The sequence below is a fragment of the Anastrepha ludens genome, chromosome 4 (genome assembly GCF_028408465.1).
Source record: "Anastrepha ludens isolate Willacy chromosome 4, idAnaLude1.1, whole genome shotgun sequence".
NCBI lineage: Eukaryota > Metazoa > Arthropoda > Insecta > Diptera > Tephritidae > Anastrepha > Anastrepha ludens.
This window is the reverse complement of record NC_071500.1, coordinates 78,785,643-78,809,701: the sequence shown is the minus strand read 5'-3', so window position 1 is coordinate 78,809,701 and position 24,059 is coordinate 78,785,643. Positions and strand designations below refer to the sequence as shown.

General features: G+C 35.9%; 2 protein-coding genes across 3 annotated transcripts; both read left to right on the top strand.

The window, feature by feature from the left end:
* The first annotated feature begins 1,540 nt into the window (after positions 1–1,540).
* On the top strand, positions 1,541–22,251 carry LOC128859941 (uncharacterized). 2 transcript variants are annotated; one of them, XM_054097110.1, is made up of 10 exons: positions 1,541–1,900; positions 1,965–3,569; positions 6,178–6,529; positions 6,598–7,852; positions 7,920–8,152; positions 8,212–9,109; positions 9,234–9,378; positions 10,273–10,724; positions 10,790–10,979; positions 11,041–11,268. In XM_054097110.1, the coding sequence occupies exons 1-10, from the start codon at positions 1,697–1,699 to the stop codon at positions 11,143–11,145; spliced, it is 5,439 nt and encodes a 1,812-aa protein (XP_053953085.1). In that variant the 5' UTR covers positions 1,541–1,696; the 3' UTR covers positions 11,146–11,268. The 2 variants fall into 2 exon arrangements, with proteins under 2 accessions (XP_053953085.1, XP_053953084.1); XM_054097109.1 differs by lacking the exon at positions 11,041–11,268 and adding an exon at positions 21,382–22,251 and having other exon boundaries at positions 1,542–1,900.
* Positions 22,252–23,131: 880 nt separating this feature from the next.
* LOC128859942 (uncharacterized) lies at positions 23,132–23,781 on the top strand. Its single transcript, XM_054097111.1, has 2 exons — positions 23,132–23,395; positions 23,456–23,781. The coding sequence occupies exons 1-2, from the start codon at positions 23,277–23,279 to the stop codon at positions 23,739–23,741; spliced, it is 405 nt and encodes a 134-aa protein (XP_053953086.1). The 5' UTR covers positions 23,132–23,276; the 3' UTR covers positions 23,742–23,781.
* Positions 23,782–24,059: the final 278 nt, after the last annotated feature.

Sequence of the window (24,059 nt, the reverse complement as noted above, 5' to 3'; positions counted from 1 at the left end):
TAGTGTCTAAAACCTCGTTTGGTATCAAATGACTCGGCAAACATTGCGGCATATACGTAATACCCTTCCGTGCTGTCAAATGAGGTATTGTCAATTCTCTTTTCATGGGCCTTTTCCAAGACTTGACGGATTGTGAGTTTTGGTCAATTGTGGATTTTCGAGATATAAACCCTCACTGATAAGGTCAAATTGATTGGAGGAACCTTCTACCCGATATTTAGAAGTCTAATCCGCGGTAGTTGGGACAGATTGCAAGATCACCTTTCATATGGAAAGGCAGAGCAAACTTAATTTCCAACCGATAGGCATGCATAGGTTCCTAGCCCGTAAGGTATTAGAATAACTCACACCGATTTCCTGACTTTGGCGGTTTGTTTTGTCAACCAAAAAAAAGGTTTTGATGTGAACGACCTTTTTGGCATACTTCTACTAATATATAAAATAAATAAATCTAAAGAAATTTGATAACAATTTAGACGAGCACTGTATATAAGCAGAGGTACATGCGCATAAGAAAACGACCAGAAACCGATAATCTACAAGCGGAATAAAATATTGAGTGCATTTTTACCTGCAGATAATGGATAATTCTTCCAGACAATACGCAAACAGCTTTCAACAGTATAGTTGTGAATGGCTTGGTAATATTGTGATTTAAGAGATTTAAATTAAGCAAACTAATGAAAACGAAGTGCCGCGTGTTAAATTGTGAAAGCACAGTCTTACGTTTTTATGCCTATGACGTCATGGCAAGGAAATATATATATATATATAATTGGCGCGTACACCCTTTTTGGGTGTTTGGCCGAGCTTCTCCTCCTATTTGTGGGGTGCGTCTTGATGTTGTTCCACAAATGGAGGGACCCGACTCCGATATTTTTATGAGAAACTTTTTCATGGCAGGAATACACTCGGAGGTTTGCCATTGGCTGCCGAGGGGCGACCGCTATTAGAAAAATGTTTTTCTTAATTTTGGTGTTTCGCCGAGGTTCGAACCTATGTTCTCTGTGAATTCCGAATGGTAGTCACACACCAATCATTCGGCTACGGCGGCCGCCTCATGGCAAGGAAATGCATGTGTATAATTTCTTGTATTTCGTAGTTTCTATTGCTTCAGCTACTCTCTTCTTCACACACAAATAATTCGCCTCCCTTTTGCTTGTTTATTCATGAAACCTTTTATTCTATCATTCTTGGGTGGTATCAGTAAACCAGCTGATTTGTTTTTTTTTTTTCTTTGGCCGTGTACATGTTGATGCCAGCACAAAATTAAATGACGAAAAGCCGCTCCATTCTCACCATCGTCGTATGCTTCTATCTCCAGCTGCGTGTCATGTTATATTAAATTTAACCTTACGATGCATCTTTATTATTTAGTTTTTACAATTTGGTGGTTTAAATGGCAAAGTTTCAATCAGAACGTAAACAAACAAACACAGCAGCAACAAAAAGTAGATCACTTTGACATTAAAACCACACAAACGCAAGAAAAAATCAGCTACTCTACTAAAAACACCTTGTATGAATTCGCCCTGATAGGGTTGCTTTTCGCATATTCTTTATGGACTGGAGGATGTGAATTTTGTAAATAAATATAGGCGCCTAATGTTTAAGTCAAAATAGAATGCAAGGAGAAATAGGAAAAGGATAGCAATTTAATATATGCCGTGACAAAAATAAGTGGTCGTAGAATATCATGGCTGGCCGCATGAATCGTGTACTATCTTCCTGGATCTTGGAGCGGAAGGTGATTGGCGACCGTATACGCCTTAACGTGGGTATTACGGCTATAGGCCGAATGCCTGGAACTGCACTATGCATATTAGATTCTCAATATGTCTCGCGCAAACATGCTGAAATTATTGTAGACGAACATGAGAAAATTGTACTAAGGGACCTGGTAAGTGTAGAAAATCCCGATTATACGATAGCAACTTAATTGGTACTTCAATGTTCCCCTTTAGGATTCTGCAAATGGAACTTTTGTTAATGGAACTAAAATAAAAAATGAATCGATTGCCTTAAATGCAAATGATTGCATAGGTATTGGTGTTACGGATGATTTCGAACCCGATCTCAAACACCCAATATATAAACTAATATATGCTCCAATGCAAAGAGCAGCGTCCATTGATCAAGATCACGTTAGAAATGATGAGCAGCAAATTATGAACTATCCACTACCTGCTAATGCCAGACCAGATAATCAAAAAATCTTAGAAAAAGAAACAGACGGGGATGCCTCAATTTCCTCAGCAAAATCTTCTCCATCGACTTCTACAATAAATCAGATGGAGTCTAAGTGTGAAACAGTTGCAAGATCAAATAATATTGATTCGGCAATTTCAGGCATCGACATAATTTCTGCAACCACGCCTAAGACAAGTGGTGACCTAAATCAACTTCCAATTTCAGGAATAAGGCATAAAGTTGTAGACTCCCTTCCACCAGCTGCAACAGCTGCAAAAAAATCTGAACAAATATCACCCAATGTTAAGTGTGCTCCGTCATTATCAAATGCGCCAACACTATTCTCTGGTGCAATCATTATTGTGAGTGATGACGAAGATGACGTTATAAACTTAATCAAGGAAGAGAATATACAATCTCAAATTGCCAATAAATCCGAATGCATACAAAATGCACAATCATCTGACCAAGAAATATGTAATAAATCAAACGAAGTGCCTCCGAATAAAAGTTCTTCGACCAAAGATACAATTTCCATGTTGCAGGCGCCAAACGATGCTGCCATCCATGAACCCATATTACCTGAGGTTAAACGTGAATTCATACGTTCATGCACAGAAAATGTAGTTGAAATATTTGGGAGGGCTGATGATATAATTCTTGATAGCGTCAAGGGAATAAGTCCTTTAGTATACACAACTCTTAATGGCAGAAATTCAAATAAAATGCTTTATGATGGAGATAGTATTGACTTGTTAAGTGACAACGAGGATGACGGTGCTAATATTGCGGAATATGTGGAAAGTTTCGGTAAATTAGTACCCGAAATAGGAGAAAAACAAAACTCTACTAAAACTAAGGAAAATATCGCTGTAAACAATATTTTGTTGGATAATTCATTGAACAGCTCAAAAAACAATGGCGATGAACAAAAGGGTTTGAATGTTGGACAAGCCAGTGTTTCGGGAGAAAATCAAGACGTTGAAATTAAAACTGAGAAGTCTACGAAAATGCCAGAGGAGCCGGCTGAGTTCGTAGATATCGATGATGATATGTGGTTTTCACAAATTTTAATAAACGACATCAAGTCTGAAATGATGGCTGATAATAATGAATCCGATTTGCCTGCTGAAGATGATGCACCTGATGATGATATGACAAAAAACGATGGTCAAGACAACTTGCTGGACGTGTTTATTAAAAAAGAGATAATTGATAACGACCTGTCGAATCCAGTTAGTATTACAGCAAAACAAGAGTCAAAAAGCGCTGATATAGAAAATGACGTGTGGATTACAATAGATGACGATGAAGAGTTCGAGCATCAAGTATCAGACTGGAGCACTAAGTTGTTGTCACAAAAAATGAATATGTCGCAGGTATGTATAGTTTCATAGCTTTTTATACAACTTAGAATTAAAATATAGATGAACTATCAAGACTTGCATGTAACACGAAGCCCTTTTAATTTTTTGCTAAAATATTAGTTTTTACAAAAGGGATTCTGATGCAACAATGTCTATGAATATTACTAATTTTAGAATTACTATATATTGCATTGGCAGAGTGTTCAAAATCAATTGTTTCAAAAAAATGTATACATACTTTACGTGATTATAAATAATATATAAGTATACCGGCGGCCGCCATAGCCGAATGGGTTGTTCCGCGACTACCATTCGGAATTCAGAGAGAACGTGGGTTCGAATCTCGGTGAAAGACCAAAACGAAGAAAATGATTTTTCTAGTAGCGATCGCCCCTCGGCAGACAATGTCAAACCTCCGAGTGTATTTCTGCTATGGAAAAGGTCCTCATGAAAATATCTGCCGTTTGGAGTCGGCTGGAAACTGTAGGTCCCTCCATTTGTGGTACAAAATTAAAACGCACGCCACAAATACGAGGAGGAGCTCGGCCAAACACCCAAAAAGGGTGTACACGCCAATTATATATATATATGTAGTTTAAAACTGCTTGTGGCGTGCGTCTTGATGTTGTTCCACAACTAAATGGAACAAACAAAAAACAGTAATCAAATTTTTTTTAGTTTGAAATGCCACCTCGACAACGAGTATCAACTTTAAACTGTTTGAACGATACTTTACGAGTTATCGATCACTTCAGTCATCTATCGAGAAAATAATGAATTTATTTATCCCCAAAGTAATATTTAGATGAGCTACAGATTAAAGGTGCAAATCAAAGTAGTCAGCGCAATGTGATGCCCATTTTGCCCGTTTGCAAATTTAGTTCACGTTAGACGTTCCACCACAACAGTCACTTCTACGTTACCGCAACGACCCGGATTTATATTCATCGGAATTCTCCCAGCATTTATGGGGAATGTTTATACCAATTTAGCCAATTCAATATGGTTTAAGCCAATGGATATCCACTGGCCTAAAAAAACGGGAACGTTTTTTGTTTAGGTTTCATTTTGAAAATTTTCTTACGCACAGAACTTGTTGAATTGAAATAATATTTTTGAAACCGAAGCCAATTTAAAACTTACGAGTTATTGCCATTATATCGCTTTGTTATTGAGGTACAGGGGGCACTTTATACAGATTTATATAAGAATTGAATTTCCTATATGCTTTTAGAAACGAAATGCCACATTAGTTTTCTATTATTCAAAAAAGCTGATTTAAAGACCTTCTGTAAAACAAATATATATTTATATTGTGAAAGCTTTTCAAAACCTATTTAAAAATCATATCCGATTAGTAGTTCGGATGGTACACTCTACCAACATACGATACGCAATATGCCCCAATAGCCGAACAAGCTGGTACTCATTTTAATTCGTTCTATAGTTTAAACACATTAAATAATTTTGTGCCGCTACACTGTGCACCGCTTGTCGAATAGAATTTCCTAGTTGCATACAATGCAGTTTTTTCGATATACTCAATAAAATGTATAGTCAGCACCATTAGTTATAATGGTTTCACATCTTTGTGTTAATTTCTGCGCAAGTTGTGAAGGTAATCGTCTAATTTGCCTTAATAATTTTTTAACTGTCCATATGTATTTTCCTTTGAATTTTTGCTTAAGTATTGTCCAAACATTTTCAGTAGGGTTGGCATCAGACGACTGGGAAGCCGCCGGTTCTACGTACCGGAATGACTGGGGGGGTTTTTCCGGACCAAGGGCTGAGGTCTCAGTAAACTAGCCGTCTAGTGCGCTGAACCTCACCCCTCATTTATCGTCACTGAAGCAGCTACATGCAGCAATACTGCTCCCGAAATTTCTTCTCGGGACTGGCATTGATCCTAACCCTAAACCCAAAGTCTACTTGTGATGCGTTTCCCAAGACGGCTCCACCTAAACTCTACATCGGTTAGATGCGACCAGTGCAACGGGTCGTGCCCCCTTAAAACCTGCTCAGGTCTTAAGACTCATAGGAAGTGGGCCAAATGTGGTCCCATGTTGATCCCGCCATCAGCCACCACGGGCTACCATCCAGCACCACAAATAGAACTTCTTTTTGTTTCCTAAGCTGTTGAAGACTTCAAACAGCTCGTTTTGGATGTACCCACTTCTGAATGGCAAAAGAGCTTTGAAAATTGGTTCAAGCGAATGCAGAAATGTATTGACTTCCAACGAGAATATTTTGAAAAACAATAAATCCATGTTTATTATTATTTAACTGCGTTTTTCATTATTGACCGTAAAATGTAAAAGGCAACAATCGTAGCGCTTGCCGCTTTTGGTAGCATTTTAAAATAAATTTACGTTTTTTCAAAGTCGGGTCTAATATAAAAAAAGAAAGAACAAAGTTTGGCTACAGCAAAAAAAAAAAAAAAAAAAAAAAATGGAGAGAAAGAAAATAGAAAGTGTGTGTACGTATATTTTTTGGGACACTGTTCATTAATTTGTTGCCGCTTTCCTGGATTAATAGTAAATTTTAAAGTTAATAAATTCTAAAGTGGGCCTTACACTGCGTGATGTAAGAAGTATACCTTATTCAACATTTTTATTTGAAGGTATTTGAGTTGCAAAGTGATAAACAACAAGATTTAGATGAAAACAATCCAAACGCTGGAAAGGAAGGAAATCTGAAACTAGACTGTAACAGCGAAGATTTCGATGAATTTTTCAATGAGGCTCTTGTAGATGACGTGATTGAGACATTAGCTAAAAAAAATGGGGAAATTAAAAACGAGACTAGAGCGCCATCATTGGAGCGGCAACTCTCAAGTGACAGTGACAGCAATAACGATTTCGAGAGAAATAAGGAATTGTTACCAAAACGAGAAGAGGTTAAAATACATGTTAACTACAGCGGAGCAGCAACTGAAAGAAAAGCAAGTCCTGCTTTAACTGGAGCCCCCGAAGGTTAGAATATAATTGATATGAAGAAACATAATTTTCTAATGTTGTTGTTATTTAATAATGAATTCTAGATCTGAAAGCTGGTATTAGTAGTAAAAGTTTTAGACGTCTGGAAAAAGATTTGAACTCTGACAGTAAAGAAAGTATTACCTCTAAAGAGAAGGTAGAACTGCGGAAAGATTTAATAAAACCAGTTAAACGCTTGCATCATCCACCTTCTATAATCGAAGCGCCAAATTTGCCTAAGCATAAGGGTAAACACAGAGGAGTTTCTGCAGAATCTCGTCCAACAGCAGTATGCACAAACAATATCCGCAAAAAAGCCATTGCAGTCAGTGGGCAACTAAAAGATGAAGGATATCGAGAGGAACTAAAAAGGAAGTGGTTTGAAAAGCCAGCAGATGAGAGACGTAGGGAAAAGGAGAAGAGACGTGTCATTCAAGAGTCACGGAAGGAACGTTTAAAAGAACTTGCTGGCAAGCAATCAGCTGGCTCGGCAAAGGAATTGCTAAAACGTAAACATGACGCTGAACATGAAAGTGGTGAAAAGAAAAAGGCTAAAGTGAAAATCACTACAAGGAATCGTGGTGCTCTTCTGGCGGAAGATATTGGAGCAGTCAAGAAAAATATAGGTTCGTACAAAATACCAAAAATCAAGCAATGTTCCTCCGGCATAACGAATGCACACAGAGAGCCTCCCATAACTGACACCGCAACGACAACTAAGCCCAATCATTCGACAGTTGTGGATGCTTTTGCTCAGGAGATGCGCAAATTAGACAAAATCATTAGCCGTCGATTCTCTACCAGCAGTAGCAGTAAAACAGTATCCTCTGTTGAAGAAAACAAAAATGAAAATACGCTAGAGGAAACTAAAATAAATGCACCTGTGCGTAGAATAAATAAAATTACATTTGCTTCTATGCAGAAAAATTTTGCCGAAACTAGAAAAAATCAAGAGTTGTTACAGAAATTTGCCATTAATCGGTCTTGCCTGATAGATGTGGTACACCGCAATGCAAACAAAGAACGTCAAAAGAAGCGCGTACGCTTTAATGATACGCCAATTGTGCATTTAATTGAACGGATTAATGGCGCCAATAAGCGAGTTGATCGAAAAGATATTTTGCCAAGTCCGACTTGTGCAGATCGAGCTCATATGATACGGTCAGCGTACAAAATGATTGATCAGACTGCGGAAATCATATCAAAAATATTAGGTTGGAGCAATGAATGGCTAGTAAATCGTAATGCCCATGTGGATGCTGCTAGTGATATTGTGTTGCCAATGCCAAATCAATTTACTACATTCAATCATTATAAAAGGTACATGCTTTAATTTTTTAAATCAGAACATTATTCATGTGATATTTATGAACACCAATCTTTTCAGCATAATTACACCGTTGATGAAATTGGAGTTCATAAGTGTACTTGAGCGTGAAAAAAATCGGTGTAAATCTAAGACATTTATTATCTCCGCCGAACAAGTAACTCCGTCTACGGACCGCTTTAGGATAATGGGCCGCTATGCTGGGGTGAATAACTCTGGTTCCAAAAGTGAACTTGTCGTATTGGAATGGGGAAAGTTCACAGCATTCGCATATATGTCAGGAAGGCGTTTGGGTGAGTAAAAACTAATAGCTTAAATTTTTTTTTATGACAAAACTATTTTATTTATGCAGGCTTTAATACTACTACCGTTGTGTACGATGTGCTTGCAGAAGGTTTACTTTTAGAAGAGCTGCGTAGCTGTCTCAATACTCCAATGAAAGTTCGCCCCATGATAGATATTGTTAGAGTCGAAGTTGGCGCCTTTAACGCGGTATTCCAGTTGGAGCAATCGCCATTACTCAATCAAATTCTTGATCCAAGGGAATTATGCAAGTTAAAGCCGCTCCCGAAATGTGATATACAATATAACGGTTGTGATGATCTAAATGATCGCCAAAAGGATGTTTTGTTCCGTACATATAGGCGTGCCATCGAACCAACGCCAAACATTACATTAATACAAGGTCCGCCTGGTACGGGTAAATCTTGTGTAATTGGCAATTTGGTGCACCAATTACTCTATGGTAATGAGGTTCGCATTCTTGATCAAAAAATATTAGTATGTGCACAAAGTAATGCAGCTGTTGATGTTATCGCTGAGAAATTATACATTATGAGTCAAAAAAAACTGCCAGAGGTAATGTTTCGATTAATACGTTTTGGTTTGATGGAGCGTATCAGTCCCAAAGTTCACCATGCCACTTTACCAAAGATTATCGAACGTAATCAGATTAGAAAGCTCAAAATGTCTCACAAAAATCTTCAAATTGATGATAAAGTCCATATAAAGGAGTACCTACGAAATGAAATCGTTCAACTCGAAGCTGCTATTGAAGTTATGAAACTGAAAAACGTTAAAGGAACTGTGCAGGAGGAAGAATTGCTTGAGAAAACGCGACAAGTTCAATTAATGCAGAATATAGTGAATGGCGTTTTGCGTCCAGAGGATGAGCGTAGTCTGTATAATTGGCATTTGAAGCACGCTCATGTTGTGTGTACTACGCTTTCTAGCTGCGTGAAATTATCACAGTATGTTTTCTTTTCAACTTTTAAATGTGGTAGTAAAATTGAGTTATTTAGTATAATTAGTAGTGAATTAATATACTTATATTATAAATTAATTAGTTACTTGAAACATATACCATTTTTCCAGATATATAAATTATTTTGATGTTTGCATCATTGACGAGGCAACACAGTGTACAGAACCATGGACTCTAATGCCTTTAAAATTTGGTATTAATGCGTTGGTGCTTGTTGGTGATACGCAACAGCTCCCAGCGACGGTACTTTCAAAGGTGTGTATTTAAACTCGAAGTACAGGTGTTGCTCACTTTGCGCGGTTTTTTTTTGTTTTTGTAATTTTTCTTTTACGTGGATTTCTTAATCACCTCCCAATTACCTTTTTTGTGCGAATTTTCTGCTCAATAACGTTGCTTGTTTTGTTACTCCTCCCCTTCCAACTGCATTGCTTCGACAAGAGCTTGACAAGTAAAAGACCTTAAAAAATTTTCTATTTCTTTTTTTTTTTTTATCTTGATCCTGATGAAGAACATTCCAAAGGAAAAACGTGTCAACGTTTAATGACCGATTAAATATTTTAGAATTAAAAATTACAAAGCAATTTTTGTGCTGTATATCTTCCTTCAGGGTGTATTCATATAATGGGTTTTTCAATTGGCGCGGGTCGATTTTGGCGCTCTGAGGCAGCCATTTTGTTTAGGTGACATCTGTCAAATCTTTTGTTTATTATTCAGTTGTTTATGCCAAATCATCATGGCAAGTTACACGATTGAACAGCACGTTCAAATGATAAAACTTTATTATCAAAATGAGTGTTCATTCTTCCAATTTCTTATGGCCCATATTGAACCATATGGACCTAGACGACATGTGGTTCCAGCAGGACGGCGCTACGTGCCACACAGCAAACGCCATTTTATTCCATTTCAACATCTACCCGCCCTTTTTGAAAAACCCTATATAAGCATGCAATGATCGAATAAGCGATTTAGCTCATAAAGATCTTTAACAACGGGGATATCTTAAGTATTTATAAATACGTTGCCTCTCTTGGATATATCTTCATATATTTTTTATTGAACTCTTAATTGTTCGGCTTTTACATTTATACATTTTATTTTGCAATGCTTTTCTAATCTAAAAACAAACTATAATAAATTTCATTACAGAAAGCTTCAGATTTCGGTCTCGGCACTTCACTTTTTACACGTATTCAACGCTGCATAGAATCGGTCAATCTCAAAAATGTACCCAACGGATTAAATGCTCATGAAAAAACATCCGTATCAAACAAAAATGATATTATTTTCAGCTTACGAACACAATACCGCATGCATCCTGAAATTTGTAAGTGGCCAAATTCTTACTTTTACAAAAACCAACTGATAGATGATCCGAAAACACATAAGTTCAAACCAGTATTGAAGCCATTTTCAATACTGAATCTCACGTATACGCAAGACGAAAACTGTCTACGCGGTCAAATTGTTAATGAGCTGGAAGCAAAGTTTGTGGCACGCTTTGTGAAAACTTTAGATGGCTACATTCCTATGAAATATAACACTTACGGTGTGATAACGCCTTATGCGCAGCAACGAGGTGCATTAGAAAAAGCGCTGCGGTAAGTATTTTTGAAAATAGTTATTATTGCATCTTCCTTTTATCTTTTTTTTTTTTATTTTGTAGAACTTCTGGATTCACAAATGTGATGGTAAACACAATCGACTCTTATCAAGGCATGGAACGTGATGTTATTATTATTTCAAATGCGCGCACTAATGGCATAGGATTTTTGGCAAATTATCAGCGTTTGAATGTGGCTTTAACTCGTCCAAAAAAGTGCCTTATACTGTGTGGAAACTTCAAAAATTTAGAGGTAAATGAAATTATAAAATGTTTGAATTCCCCAATAAACTGAATCGTAATATTACACGCAGTGTTACCGGGTAGTCCTAGATATATATTCGTATATACATAAATGGCGCTTACACCCTTTTTTTGGGTGTTTGGCCGAGCTCCTCCTCCTATTTGTGGCTGGTTGATGCTGTTTCTAGATACTTAACACGGTGACCCCCACGGCTAGGATTGCAAGAAACACATAATTTGACTAAAATTAAAAGTTTTAAAATTTTCTATTTTATTTACGTTATTGCAATAGTGTAATTGATATAATGTAGTATAAAACATACAAAAATATTTTATTTAAATATGAGAAATGTGTGTATAAATTTCATGTGCACATAATATGTTTTGCATACTAACAAATTCATGTTGGCGCCACGTGCAAACCATGTAAAACCGGCGTGCCATTCTACGTGTTAAGGACATTATTATTTTAGCCATTTCGTCTTAATTTGGTTATATGATATCCGAAACTTAACGTTTTCGAGATATTTGATTTTAAAAACTATTTAGAAAAAATATTTTTCTTATGTTAGTTCAGGCGCCCAATTTTTTCTGTTTTTGGTTAAAGAGTGTGTCAATTAATAAAATTTTAACCAAGCCCTGGCGGTTAAAAATGACTGGTGGATAAAGTATTGGATTTACGATTATTCATTAAGGGGTTATATACCTTGTGAGCCCGAAAAAATGAACGATTGTCATAACTTTTTTTAAATATGTTTTAGAACTTATTCAAATGAGGCATATATCATACTGAAGGGTTATTCTCGAAGAATGCATCTTGGTGTTTTTATTTTAAAAAATGTTATTATTTATTGTTGATATCGCCCCTCCCCCGAAACGCCGTTTTTAGAAGAGGCTTGCGATGATCACGGTAGCGCATGAGCAGCTCAACTGAAATCAAAAAAATTAAATGATTATTGTAGAAAAATGTTTTTTAGTGAAACTGAACGGTTTATTTACCCAAAAAAAAAAATTTTCTCGATATAAAAACCGCTTTGCACCAAAAAAACCGATTTTTGAGGGGTTGAAAAATTAAAAAAAATTAATTCCAACGAACTATGCAAATATTTATAAAAAGTGAACCGTTCAGATTCCCGAGGTTGTAACTTCGAATAATTAAAAAAAAAGTTTATGCAAATCGGTCAAATAGTTGTTGATAAATAATGATCACCGCGACGGTAATTTTCAAAAAACATGACCTCGAGATAATCGCGTCTAAAGTTTTGCGTGCACTTCATTTATGGATCCTTTGCGCGCTTCCACGGTCTGTAACTTTCGTTCTAGAGCTCCGATCTTTATGATTTTTTGAATTTCTATTTTTAATGTGATGTGCTCTTAGAATATGCCATAAAAAAATTTTCGAGTTTTTAGTCCAACACAAGGTACATAGGTATATAACCCCTTAAGTGTTTCCTACTTCACATCATACAAAAAATTCTATGGAGACTATTCTATAAATTATTTTAAATACGTTTGTGCTTTTTAGCTATCCAAAAATAGATCTAGTAGGTAGTCCAACACAACAAATAAATTTCAAACACTACCTATTTCGAACCTAGCTTAATTAAAATCATAGAAAGTCGGATTGGGTGAACATTTTTTTGCGGTCGAGAGAACTTCTATGTGTACCGTCTAAAACCGTTTTTCTTATAATCCTGTATATGAGTATGGAGCTGGGTTAGACTGAGCGAACGCATTAGGCCGAGATGCCTACTCCTTTTTCTCGCTATGGCATCGCATTCCAGAAGAAATTTTCGGGGATTCGTCGCAGAAACGACAAAAGTCGGTGAACCATATCTCGAGCCTAAACAGATGGGTCCTCTTAATAACGAGAACGCAGCCTTTTTAGCCAATGCATCCTCCACTTCTTTCCCAGGTATTACCTTGTGTGCTAGGGCCCATATAAACCATAAGTGATTGTGCGCTCTTAGTATATTCAATATCTCAAAGAATAATGAGGTCTTAACCTCAAAAAATAAAAAAAGTCTTAAGGACTTCAGAAAAGAGTTATTTTCTATTTTACACTTTTGTTATCCGATTTATTGGAAGAAACAAGAACCAGTAACCGTTATACTATTCCGCAAAGAAATTAATTTTAACCTACAATTTTCTCACAGACTCAACTTTAAGCAATGTTTTATATTAAATGGTGAAGTGTTTCCATATTTTACAAAGTTAGCGCATAGAGCTTTTTTCTCAAAAATGCCAAATATTAAGTGCAGTAGTCCTTTCGGCATTAAAAAGTAGAGAACGGCCGAACTTCGTCTTGGGACATGTTTGGTTTTGCGTTTGTGGAAATATGAAATAAGATTTTAAAATTTAAAAAGTAGAACCTTTTAGAAAAAACTTTATGGCAAAAATTAAGAAGATAATCGAATTAAAATACTATCTGACTTGTAACCTTTCCAACGATACTCCATTCATGTAAATCGGATCAGAAAATTTTACCTTATATAAGGTTGCATGAGGTGCTAATGTTAGGGACTTTTTTAATTATTGCCACCTCTACAGCTTCTGTAAAAAAATGGCAAACTTTTTTCAAGTCCATTTTCGTTAGTTTGATCATACATTTTTTTTAAATAATTTGCATAGTTTCCATACCATTTTTTTATGATATGAAGTAGAAAACACAAAATTATAAATTAAATAATTTATCAAACAGCCATTTTTTATTTTTATTATTTAATATTTATTAATTGAGATACATTTTCACTAAAACCCGAAAAAAAAACGAACGAACTACTTGATTAACTTTTAAATAACTTTATTAAATATTTTTTTAAATAATCTTTGAAATCGAATATCTCGAGGGCGGTTAAGTTTGAATATGTTGTCATGTAGCCAAAGCATTCAGATATTAACTAAATAATAATATTCCTAGGTGTCGAAGTAAACTTTCCCGGTAACTCTGAGTATATTGTGGTCCGCACAGACTGGATATAGTTATAAATAACCGGTTAGCTCTAAATAACCGGTAAACAAGTTGGGGACGAGGATGCGGCAACAAAATGGCGCGGAAGCGCTAATTAGATTCTAGATGAATCACCACTTAAACCAACTATCCAAGTATATAGAAGGTGGCGCAAAATTAATCACCCTATCGAAAGATTTATAATTTTTACAAATGGTGTCCTGCGTCAATCATATTTGATACTTGTGAACTAGACAGCTTGCAGAATGCAAATAGACAAACAATGGAGCACATAAAGGTCAAACTAAAAGATTTCTATCACTCAAAATCATTTTTATATTTACTAAAAAAGTTAGTTTAGTAAAAACGTTATTCACAAACCAAATTAGATGATTATTTTCGCGCCACCTTGTATGTGGCCATCAGCTGTGGTGAAACACGAAATTCTCGGGGACTCAGCAGCAGAATTCTGCCCGCTCACTTCACACACTCGTCCAATCAGTCGTTGTTCAGACAACAACAAAGCAACATGAACGCATACTTTGTTGATTACTTCGTGTGTTACCACCTCAATCTCAGTTTTTCGTAAATAAATAATGATTCTTTCAAAATCACTGAGAGGTGATTAATGGTCTGATCTTGGTCACACCTGTAACAATTTTTTCACCATGATTTTTATCATGCTTCAAACTAGAACCCTGGTATCGAGCAGTGCGAGTAGCTCTATACTCATTCGAATTTCGTTCATTTCATCATTGCCGCTGTTGCAATGCAGGGCACAATTTGAAAAGCGCTGTATCACAATTCTAAATATTTCCTTTTTCTTACCCTTAAAATTATAACAAAACCTTTCGACATAGCAAATTATGGCTTTTAGATCATCAAAACTCATCTTTGCAACGAAAATCTGATGCAACAAAGGCCTGTCCCCTAATGATGATATTATAGAATCCAAGTAAGCTAAAGAAATGGCTCACTGATAATATATGTATATGGATACAGTTATGAAAGGAACATTTATTTTTTTTTTATTGAAAACTACGTTGACGGTCGAATGCATTTTAAATGTTTGGCTTATTCAATGATGTTATTGGCTTAATCAAATTTCCCATTGGTTTTATAATGAAATTTAAACAAATATTTTTTAAAACACTTCTTGATGGGCATTTTTAACGATGTCTATGACACTATATCAAATGTTTGCGTGACAACTTCTTTATCGAGGTTTGAGAGGATGGTTCAACATTCGACGAAATCGCCATATGATGCAGTTTCTGTTGATGTAGGCAGAGATGGTCTTCTCTGTTTGGCTTCAATTGATGTTTGTTATCAATGTAATCTACCGCGAGACAAAAACAACTAGTGCGATTTGTTCGACCTGACCCAAATCGCCTAAGAACGTATAACAAATAAATATAGAAGTCTTAAAAGTTTGAGCTACATGAAGAAATGCTTTAAGTAAAATTTGGTATTTCGTGAATATTTGACTCATAAATTTTATAATAGACTGAATATTTTTTAACTTTCAGTGAAAAAAGTGGGGTAGAGTCTAACCACTAAAATGCTATGTACAAAATTCGTTGCCATTTATAAGTTTGTGCATTCAAAAAAATTAAATTTTTGCAATGTAAGCTGTATGCGAAATTTGCATTTAGTTGTGTAGAAAATATCCGGTGTTTCTAGTCCAACCTAGTTTTTATCAGGTTACTGAACTGCATTTTGTTGAAAACTGTTGCTAATTTGTGTAATTCGTTAGACTTTGGCAAAAGTTAAAGCCGAAGAAATCTCCAGTGTTTGATTTAATAACTGCTGAAGTCCTCAAACAAGTTCCACAAAACATCATTACAAAACTAACAAACATAATGAATGCTTGCTTTAAGCTGCAATACTTTCCAATTTATTGGAAAATAGCTGATGTTATCATGATTCTAAAACCAGGAAGGCCTCCAAACGATGTAGCTTCGACCAATCGACCAATGTCACTGTTCCCATTTTATCAAAACTGTTGGAAAAATTTTTGATAAAGCGCCTGAACACTATCATAGAAAATAAGCAAATAAAGGGTTTTCCAATAAGAGGTGTTATTCCCGTAAAAGATCAATGGTTTCGTTGCTTGTGTGATATGTAGCGCCGACTTGTTGAAAATAAACGTTGTCCAGATCAATACCATCCAATTCCGGCCATAAAAAATCGTTAATAATCTATCGATAGTGCAATCCATTCAGCGCAACTGTTGCTCCAGCTTCATTTTCGAAAAAGTAAGGTCCAATAACTCCGCCGGACCATAAACCGCACCAAACAGTAACACGTTGAGGATAGAGAGGCTTTTCAACAATAACTCTTGGATTTTATGAGCCCCAGATCCCACAATTTTGCTTGTTGACAAAGCCACCGAGGTGGAAATATGGAAATGGGCCTCATCACTCAAGATGATTTTTCGATGGAATTCCGGATCATTTTCCTGCATTTCAACGACCCAATCAGCAAAGACACGACGTTGTTGTTGCCCCACTTCAGTTCTTGTATTGACTGGACTTTATAAGCCTTAAGACCCAAATCTTTATGCAAAATACGGTGTAATGACGTTTGTGGAATACCTAATTCCAAAGAACGACGAGGAATGGACAAACCTGGGTTTTCTTCAACACTTCCGGCTACAACAGCAATATTTTCGGCTGTTCTTGAGCGACGTGCACGAGTTTTATTCTTCACATCACTAACTTGTCCCAACAGCTCGAATTTTTTTCACCAATATCTGTATTGCGGTCCGACAAGATGCTTCACGATGACCCAAAAATGTTCGAGTTTTACGAACCGTCCCTGCCAAAATGTTCACCATTTTTATGATGAATTTTAATAATTTCAATGCATTGTTTAAGCGTGTATCGTTCCAGTTTTATTAATGGCGTAGTTTCTGCTTGTCAAATATCAAAAAATGGCAGCTTCAAAAGTGACAACTACCGAAATAGCGGGCTATTCAAAATAACGCATGTTATTGGTAAACCCTTTAATACCAACACACCAATTTGGATTCCGCGCACACCAATCAACAAATGACCAAATTCACAGAATTACTCGTATCATCGAGAATACATTTGAACAAAACAAAAAGTCTGAACTGCTGTATTTTTCGATGTCTCTAAATGCCTGCTGTGGAAAATAAAAAATGTACTGCCAATAAAATTTTTTATTATGTTAAAAACCTACCTGTCCGAGCGCTATTTTCGCGTCGAATACGAAGAGGAGTTCTCTGAACTGAAAGAGATAAAAGCAGGTGTACCTCAAGGAAGTGTGGGGGCCAACTTCTCTACTTTTGACTTACAACCTGTCGAACAGCAACAATTGCTTTACAGCAACATTTGCTGATGACACTGCAATACTAACTGAGATAGAGTCTACTACACAATTGCAGCTTGTTATTAATAAAAAATACAATTGAAGAGATAAATGGCACATTAAACTGAATGAAACAAAGTCTGTACACATTAACTTTACAAACAAAAATACCAACTACCTATCAATATACATAAACAGCATTAAAGTACCATACTCTAATACAGCAAAGTATCTAGGTATGACGCTCAACACGAAACTTAGGTGAGATGCGCACGTGAAAAAGAAGAGAAGAACTGGATCTAAAATTCCAAAATATACGTTGGCTAATGGGTAAGCAATCAGCTTTATCCGCACACAATAAGATACTGCTTTACAAACAAGTTCTCAAACCCATCTGGGCCTATGGGACGCAGCTATGGGGATGCACCAGCTATAGTAACACATTGCAAATACAAAGATTTTTCAGGCGAAGGCACTCAAGCATGCTTTTTGTGCTCCATGGTATATTAGGACTCAAGATCTGGAACGTGACCGTAAAGAAATTTGCAATTTAGTTGCATAATTGCAAATTTAGTTGCTCTGCGTGCGACTAAACAAGCATGTGAACAATGAAACTTTGATTATTAACGATAATAAAAAATGGAAACGAAGGCTCAAACGTAAAAAACCTCTAGATTTAACACGTTGGCTGCCACGTATCACCGGTGAAAAAAAGTCAGGTTCCCGTTTGAATTTTAGCGAGATATTTTTACCAGGAATAAAAGTCACGCTCCTGTCGCGTATGAGCACGTTTTTGTGCTGTGTTCACCGGTGACCACTTGCCGTTTTTTAAAAACTATTCTTATTTTTTTTGAAATGTGATCACCGGTGATCACATTTCGAAGAAGTAAATCAAAATAAATCAGTATCAAACTTGAGTTCATAGCGAGCAGTTGGTTGCAAACTACAGTGAAATATAGTGAAGTGAAGTTGTGAAGTTATGAATTCCGACGAAATACGTGACGCGTTGAATTCAATGGAAAATTCCAGTGTTAGTGGTGAGGATTTTAGTCCAGATGAAGATGAGTACATCCCAGATTCAGGCAGTGATACAAGGAGTGATGACAGTATTGATGAAGACCTCGATGTTAGTGCTACAAATGTTAATAATAGTGCTGATGAAGAACAGACGGAAACTACGACAGCATGGACCTCGCCTGCTACCGGAGAGACTTTGAAGAATTTAGAAGAATTTACCAATCCACTCCAGGTTTTGCAATATGATGCCGGTACGCCATTTCAACATTACAGAAAGTTTTTGACCGATGAGATATTGGATATTATTGTTGAAGAGACAAATAGGAATGCAAACTCTCAAGTAACTGGCATCGGTACTCGCAGCAGCAGTAGGCGGAATATGTGGAAAGATACTGATCGCCAGGAGATCATGGAGTTTCTAGCCATAGTCATGTATATGGGAATGGTAGAATACCCTGCAATAACCGACTATTGGAAACCAAGCACATTGTTCAAAAACGCATTCGTCCAACAAGTATGGCTCGTAACCGGTTCCAGATCTTGCTCAAATTCATTCACTTCGCAGATAATGCCCAGTCCTCTGAAACAGTATCAAAAACTTATAAAATGCAAATATCTGACTTTCGTCAAAGCATTATCCTTTTCATGAGTGGAAAAGATAGCGCTTCAATAGCGCGCTCATCTCCGCAGGGAAAACACTTTTTAATAACGTCGACAGAAGCAACAAAGGAGGGTAGCAAGAGGCGCAAGAGACATCGTTGCGGCATGTGCTATTCAGAATTAAAGACTACAAACTCGTCGTCAGTCGCCAGGAAGAAGGCCAAACTAAAGGCAACATACTGCGCCCAATGTCGGAGGTCACCATACCTATGTCTTAAACATTTTCAACAACTACATTAAAATTAAAAACAAAAAATATAGTTTTTTCTGTTTCCAGAATTGAATTGAATTTTCTTATTTTTAATTTCGTATTATTTCAAAACTTTGTATTTTACTATGAAATAAAATATTTTTTCTTTTAAAATAAACTTTCAATTTTCCCAAAACTCCTTCCGTTAGGGTCCCAGCCCCTAAAATCTAGGGGTCTAAGCGTGTATCACCGGTGATACATTGGCACCTGGGGGTAGGTTTTTGAAATGATCACCAGTGATACATTGGCAGCCAACGTGTTAAACTAATAAATAAACAAAAATCAGTTAAAAGTATGAATTATATTTTGCTGAGGATTAACATAAATGATTTGTTGTAACAAAACTCTACAAAAATTGTTCGTTAGTATATGTACACTACCGGTCAAAAGTTTGGGTTCACTTGAAAAATTGTAAACAATTTTTAAATAATCATGATTTTCTTCGTCAAATATTTTTTAATATTGTTATTTTACAGAAAGTAATTTTGTTTAATACAAAATATGTTAACTTTTAAAGAAACCCGCAAGTATTTGTTCATATTTTCGATTCCTCGAAATATCCGCCTTTTGCTCGTATTACAGCATCGCATATTCTGGGCATCCTATCAATTAATTTACGCAAAGATTCTGCTGTTATTTGATTCCAGCAATTTTGCAGAAATTTCCAAAGTTGTTTTGTATTAGTAGGTTGCAATTTTCGTACTTCTCTGTCCAACTCGCCCCACAGCAACTCGATCGGGTTACAATCCGGCGACTGAGGAGGCCATTCCATATATTTGAGTTGTTTTTGATTTTCTTTGGCTGCAATGTAATCCTGGCAAAATTATGAAGTGTGCTTAGGATCGTTATCCTGCTGGAAAACGAATCCGCTGCCCACAAGTCTTTTCCCACACGGAAAAGCGTACCGTTGAAGTATGTTGCGGTAGACTTTTTTGTCCATGATACCCTCAATTTGCACAATGTCTCCAACTTTGTCTCCAGCAAAGCATCCCCAGACTAACACTAACCCTCCACCATGCTTAAATGTGAGAATAACCCATTGGTTCATCATTCGCTCGCCGACAAAACGACGAACATATTGGCGGCGTCGTTTGTGGAAAATTTCAAATTTGGACTCGTCCGTGAACAAGACTTTAGACCATTGTTCAGTTGTCCACTCTTTGTGTTTTTTAGCCCTATTAAGTCTCTTTACTTTATTTTGCTTTCGAAGTAAAAGTTTTTTGGCGGCGACGCACCCTTTTAGGCCGTAGTTTCTTAGTCGTCGCTATACCGTCGAAACAGATACTGGAGCCTCGCGCGAGGAATTGAGTTGTTCGCGAATTTCAGGGGCTGTTAGAAAACGATTTTTTTTTGCTTACAACACATATGAACTTATCCTCTCCTTTTGACGTAGTTTTAGGCCTCCCAGAACGATGACGATTCTCTTTGCACCCAGAATCGCTCTTTCTTTGTAACGTTCTCATGACAGCAGTTTGAGAGACATTACATTTCGCAGCAAATTTTCGCGCTGAATAGCCTTCTCCACGTAGTACTACAACGACTGCTCGTGTTTCTACACTAAACTCTGCTTTCCGACCCATTTTAAATAATAAAACAGGAAATATGTAGTTTTATTTAAAATTTAATAATTAGAAGATAATTTTTGTATAACGTCGACTTGTATGTAAGTTTTTGTAAAACAATTATTTTTTGGAATACAAAAAATTGTTTTACTTACCTTTTTGATAACAAAGATTACACCAACAATTAGAAATATAACTCTTGAAGCGAGTTTTGCAGCAATAAGATGTTACGCGTAATAGGCACTAGACGCACTGACAGAATGCAGCAAGTCATAACACGTTTATGCTTGATCTACGCGTCTCCCACAGTCACTTTGTAAACAATAACAATCTCCTAAACTCAAACTAGTAGCAGAACGCACGTTTAAAAAACAAAACCACTAATAAGCCGACTTGATTGTGTAAAATTCCAAAATAATGTAAGTGAACCCAAACTTTTGACCGGTAGTGTATGTATTGTTATACTAGTTGCAACGAAAATACTAATAAAAAAATAAATAAATTGTCAAACTTTCCTCTAAATGTTGACTCCCCTAAAGAAAAAATTATCGCCTGTAATACGGTTATTTGTATCATATTTTACTATACTTTAATTATTTTTTCATTAAATTGTTTTCTTTTTTTTTCTTAATTATAGACAGTTCCGGCTTGGCGTAGCCTTTTGGCAGCAGCACGTGAACGCAAACTCTATCATGAGCTTAGTGCAGATTGTATGGATGATATGCACAGAAACGTGATTCCTAGAATAAAAATTTCAAAAGCGGCAGCTGCAACAGAAGTAGCGGCTGCAACAACGAGCAAAGAGTTAACTGTGGTAGCCGGAACTTCAAACCAAGCAAGATAATGAGCATACCAAATAATCAATAACCTAAGCATTCATCGAAACAGACCTGTAAAATGTGATTTTTGTTTTTTTTTGTAAATAATATTACATTAAGACATTTGCATACACTGCCTAATACAAGGACGTTTACACTTCTTATTAAGAAGAAATGAAACTACTCTCAATGTTGATAAACTCCTCATATGTTGGGGTAAGAAGGCAGTCTGTTGCATTCGTCTTTTCAGTTATTTCATAACTATTTTGTGTACTTAGGGCATATGAGTATACATATTTTCATTGCTAAGAGTGTGAATTTCCAAAATGTTATGTTATACTCTTAGTAAATTTGTTTCTTCATTCATCAGTAAATCGAAATCATGTTCAACGCCAACAATATCAGTTAGAGCTCTGCCATCTCATTGTCGTACTGTTTTAGTATTAAAAATATCATAATTTAGAATAGTAAATGCATAGGTATGTAGTTATTCGTCAGTTATTTTCATTTTATATTTTTTTACTTCATGCCAGCCACATTGACTGGGAATAATTATTACTATTTAGATTAGGTAGTATGTACAGCTAACTTAATTAAGTAAGCAATTTATTTTGAATGAGAAAGATGAATTGTATGCTTTATATTGAAATAAATAGATGACAAAAAGTGGACTTAATAGAAAAATGAAACGAATGAAAAATAATTATTATTTCTATCAACATATTGAGCGAGTTTGAGTGAAAAAAATGTGAAATATGTGTTTATGTATGTTATATTGTGGAATAATTTCGTTCATTGCATTGTCCATAAGTTACAATATTTCACAATATTCAGGTATTTCATTTGTTTATATCTAATTAATATTAATTAATTTCTGCTTCCATTAAATCAACTAAAATTCGATAAACCCTGGCTTTATTCTACATTGTATCTCTTAAAAATGTTAAACAACCAAGTACAAACCAATATTTTTATTATATATACTATCTTATTTTTACACTATGCAATCAACTATTCAAATAATATGCTTTCACATCGATGAAAATCTATTGTATTATACTGGTTGAATTTAATTTGCATCTCATTTTATGCCGATTTATATTGTGCAATAGATTTTGACCATTCGACGATAGCGAGTATTTGACTGAGGTAATTTTTTACATGCGCTAAATCCATATATGGATAATGGCGCGTACATTTTTTGTCAGGTGCTTGACCTAACTTCTTCTCTAATTTGTGGGGTGCGTGTGTGTGTGTCCTGATGTCCGCCTGGAATGACCGCTGTATTTTAGGAGATTTTTTTTTATTAAAGAAATGCGGAGTTTTGCCATTGCCGCCTGCTAAGTTGTTATTAAAAACAACTTTCTATAATTAAAAGTTTGATGTTCACAATTTACAGGACTCAAAGGGTAGTCAAGTACAAACTCATCATTTTGTTTGCATTTTGACCTTAAACTCTTTTGTGCCCTCTACTCATCACAATGGCCCCTATTATGAGCAACATTCGATCTTCGACTGTAGTCGAAAGTGCTGATCGAACGAATGCTCATTCGTTGAAGAATAGGACTATTGTGAATTTCGATCGCTCGACGCATTTACAATAGATAATTTTTTCTCAGCTGATACAGCAAATCAAAATAAAAGAAAAACCGACTGTGTTGAAATTCTTTGCTAACATTATTTTTAAAAGGTAAAAAAAGTATTTTTTGTGAAAATGAGTACAACGGAGTTGTGGTTCGACGATTCATCGGACGATGAAAGATTAGTGGAACTAGCTAGAAGTAGGAAACAGTTGAGGGACGCATCCAACCACCTAGAAATGGCTTCCACTGAGTAAATTTAGAGCTTTCAAAATGTGTTGACGTACTTAATATTACAGAAATTTCCTTACAGATTTTTAAAGAACTTTAGATTATCTAAAGAGCCGTTTGTGAACCTACTGTCCAGTACAGAAAACCAGTTGCAGCAGTGCACCCGAGCCAAATTGATTCCAAATATTTTAAAGCTAGCCACAGTTCTGCGAGTTTGTGCTCAGGGATCGTACAAATTGAGTATTGGTAATGAAGGTATGCTAGGACTTGCTCAACCCAATGTGTACGATGATGCTGAAGATATTGAAGTGGAGTCAAATAACGGAGAATTAGAAAACATAAGAAATGAAATTTTGAGAATATTATAGAAAAATCTAAAAAGTATTAAATAGAAACCTTTACACCACACTTTCTGTTTTATTTTTGTTATACATTTTCTTTATTCAATTATTCGTCATTCGAAAAAAATATGAAAATGTATTTCTATAAACATCACAAAAAAAAAAACCATTATTAAGCTTAATCCATTTTGCTGCCGTTCTCACTGGTGGTCCCAAGCAATTCAGCTCCGTTGTAAATTCCTCCCATTTTTTTGCTGCTTGAAGTTTGGTGCAAATCCCTTTTGCGAATTGTGGATTCGCCTTTCTAATTGTTGTTTGGTACTCACGACTTTCGCCCTGCATAAT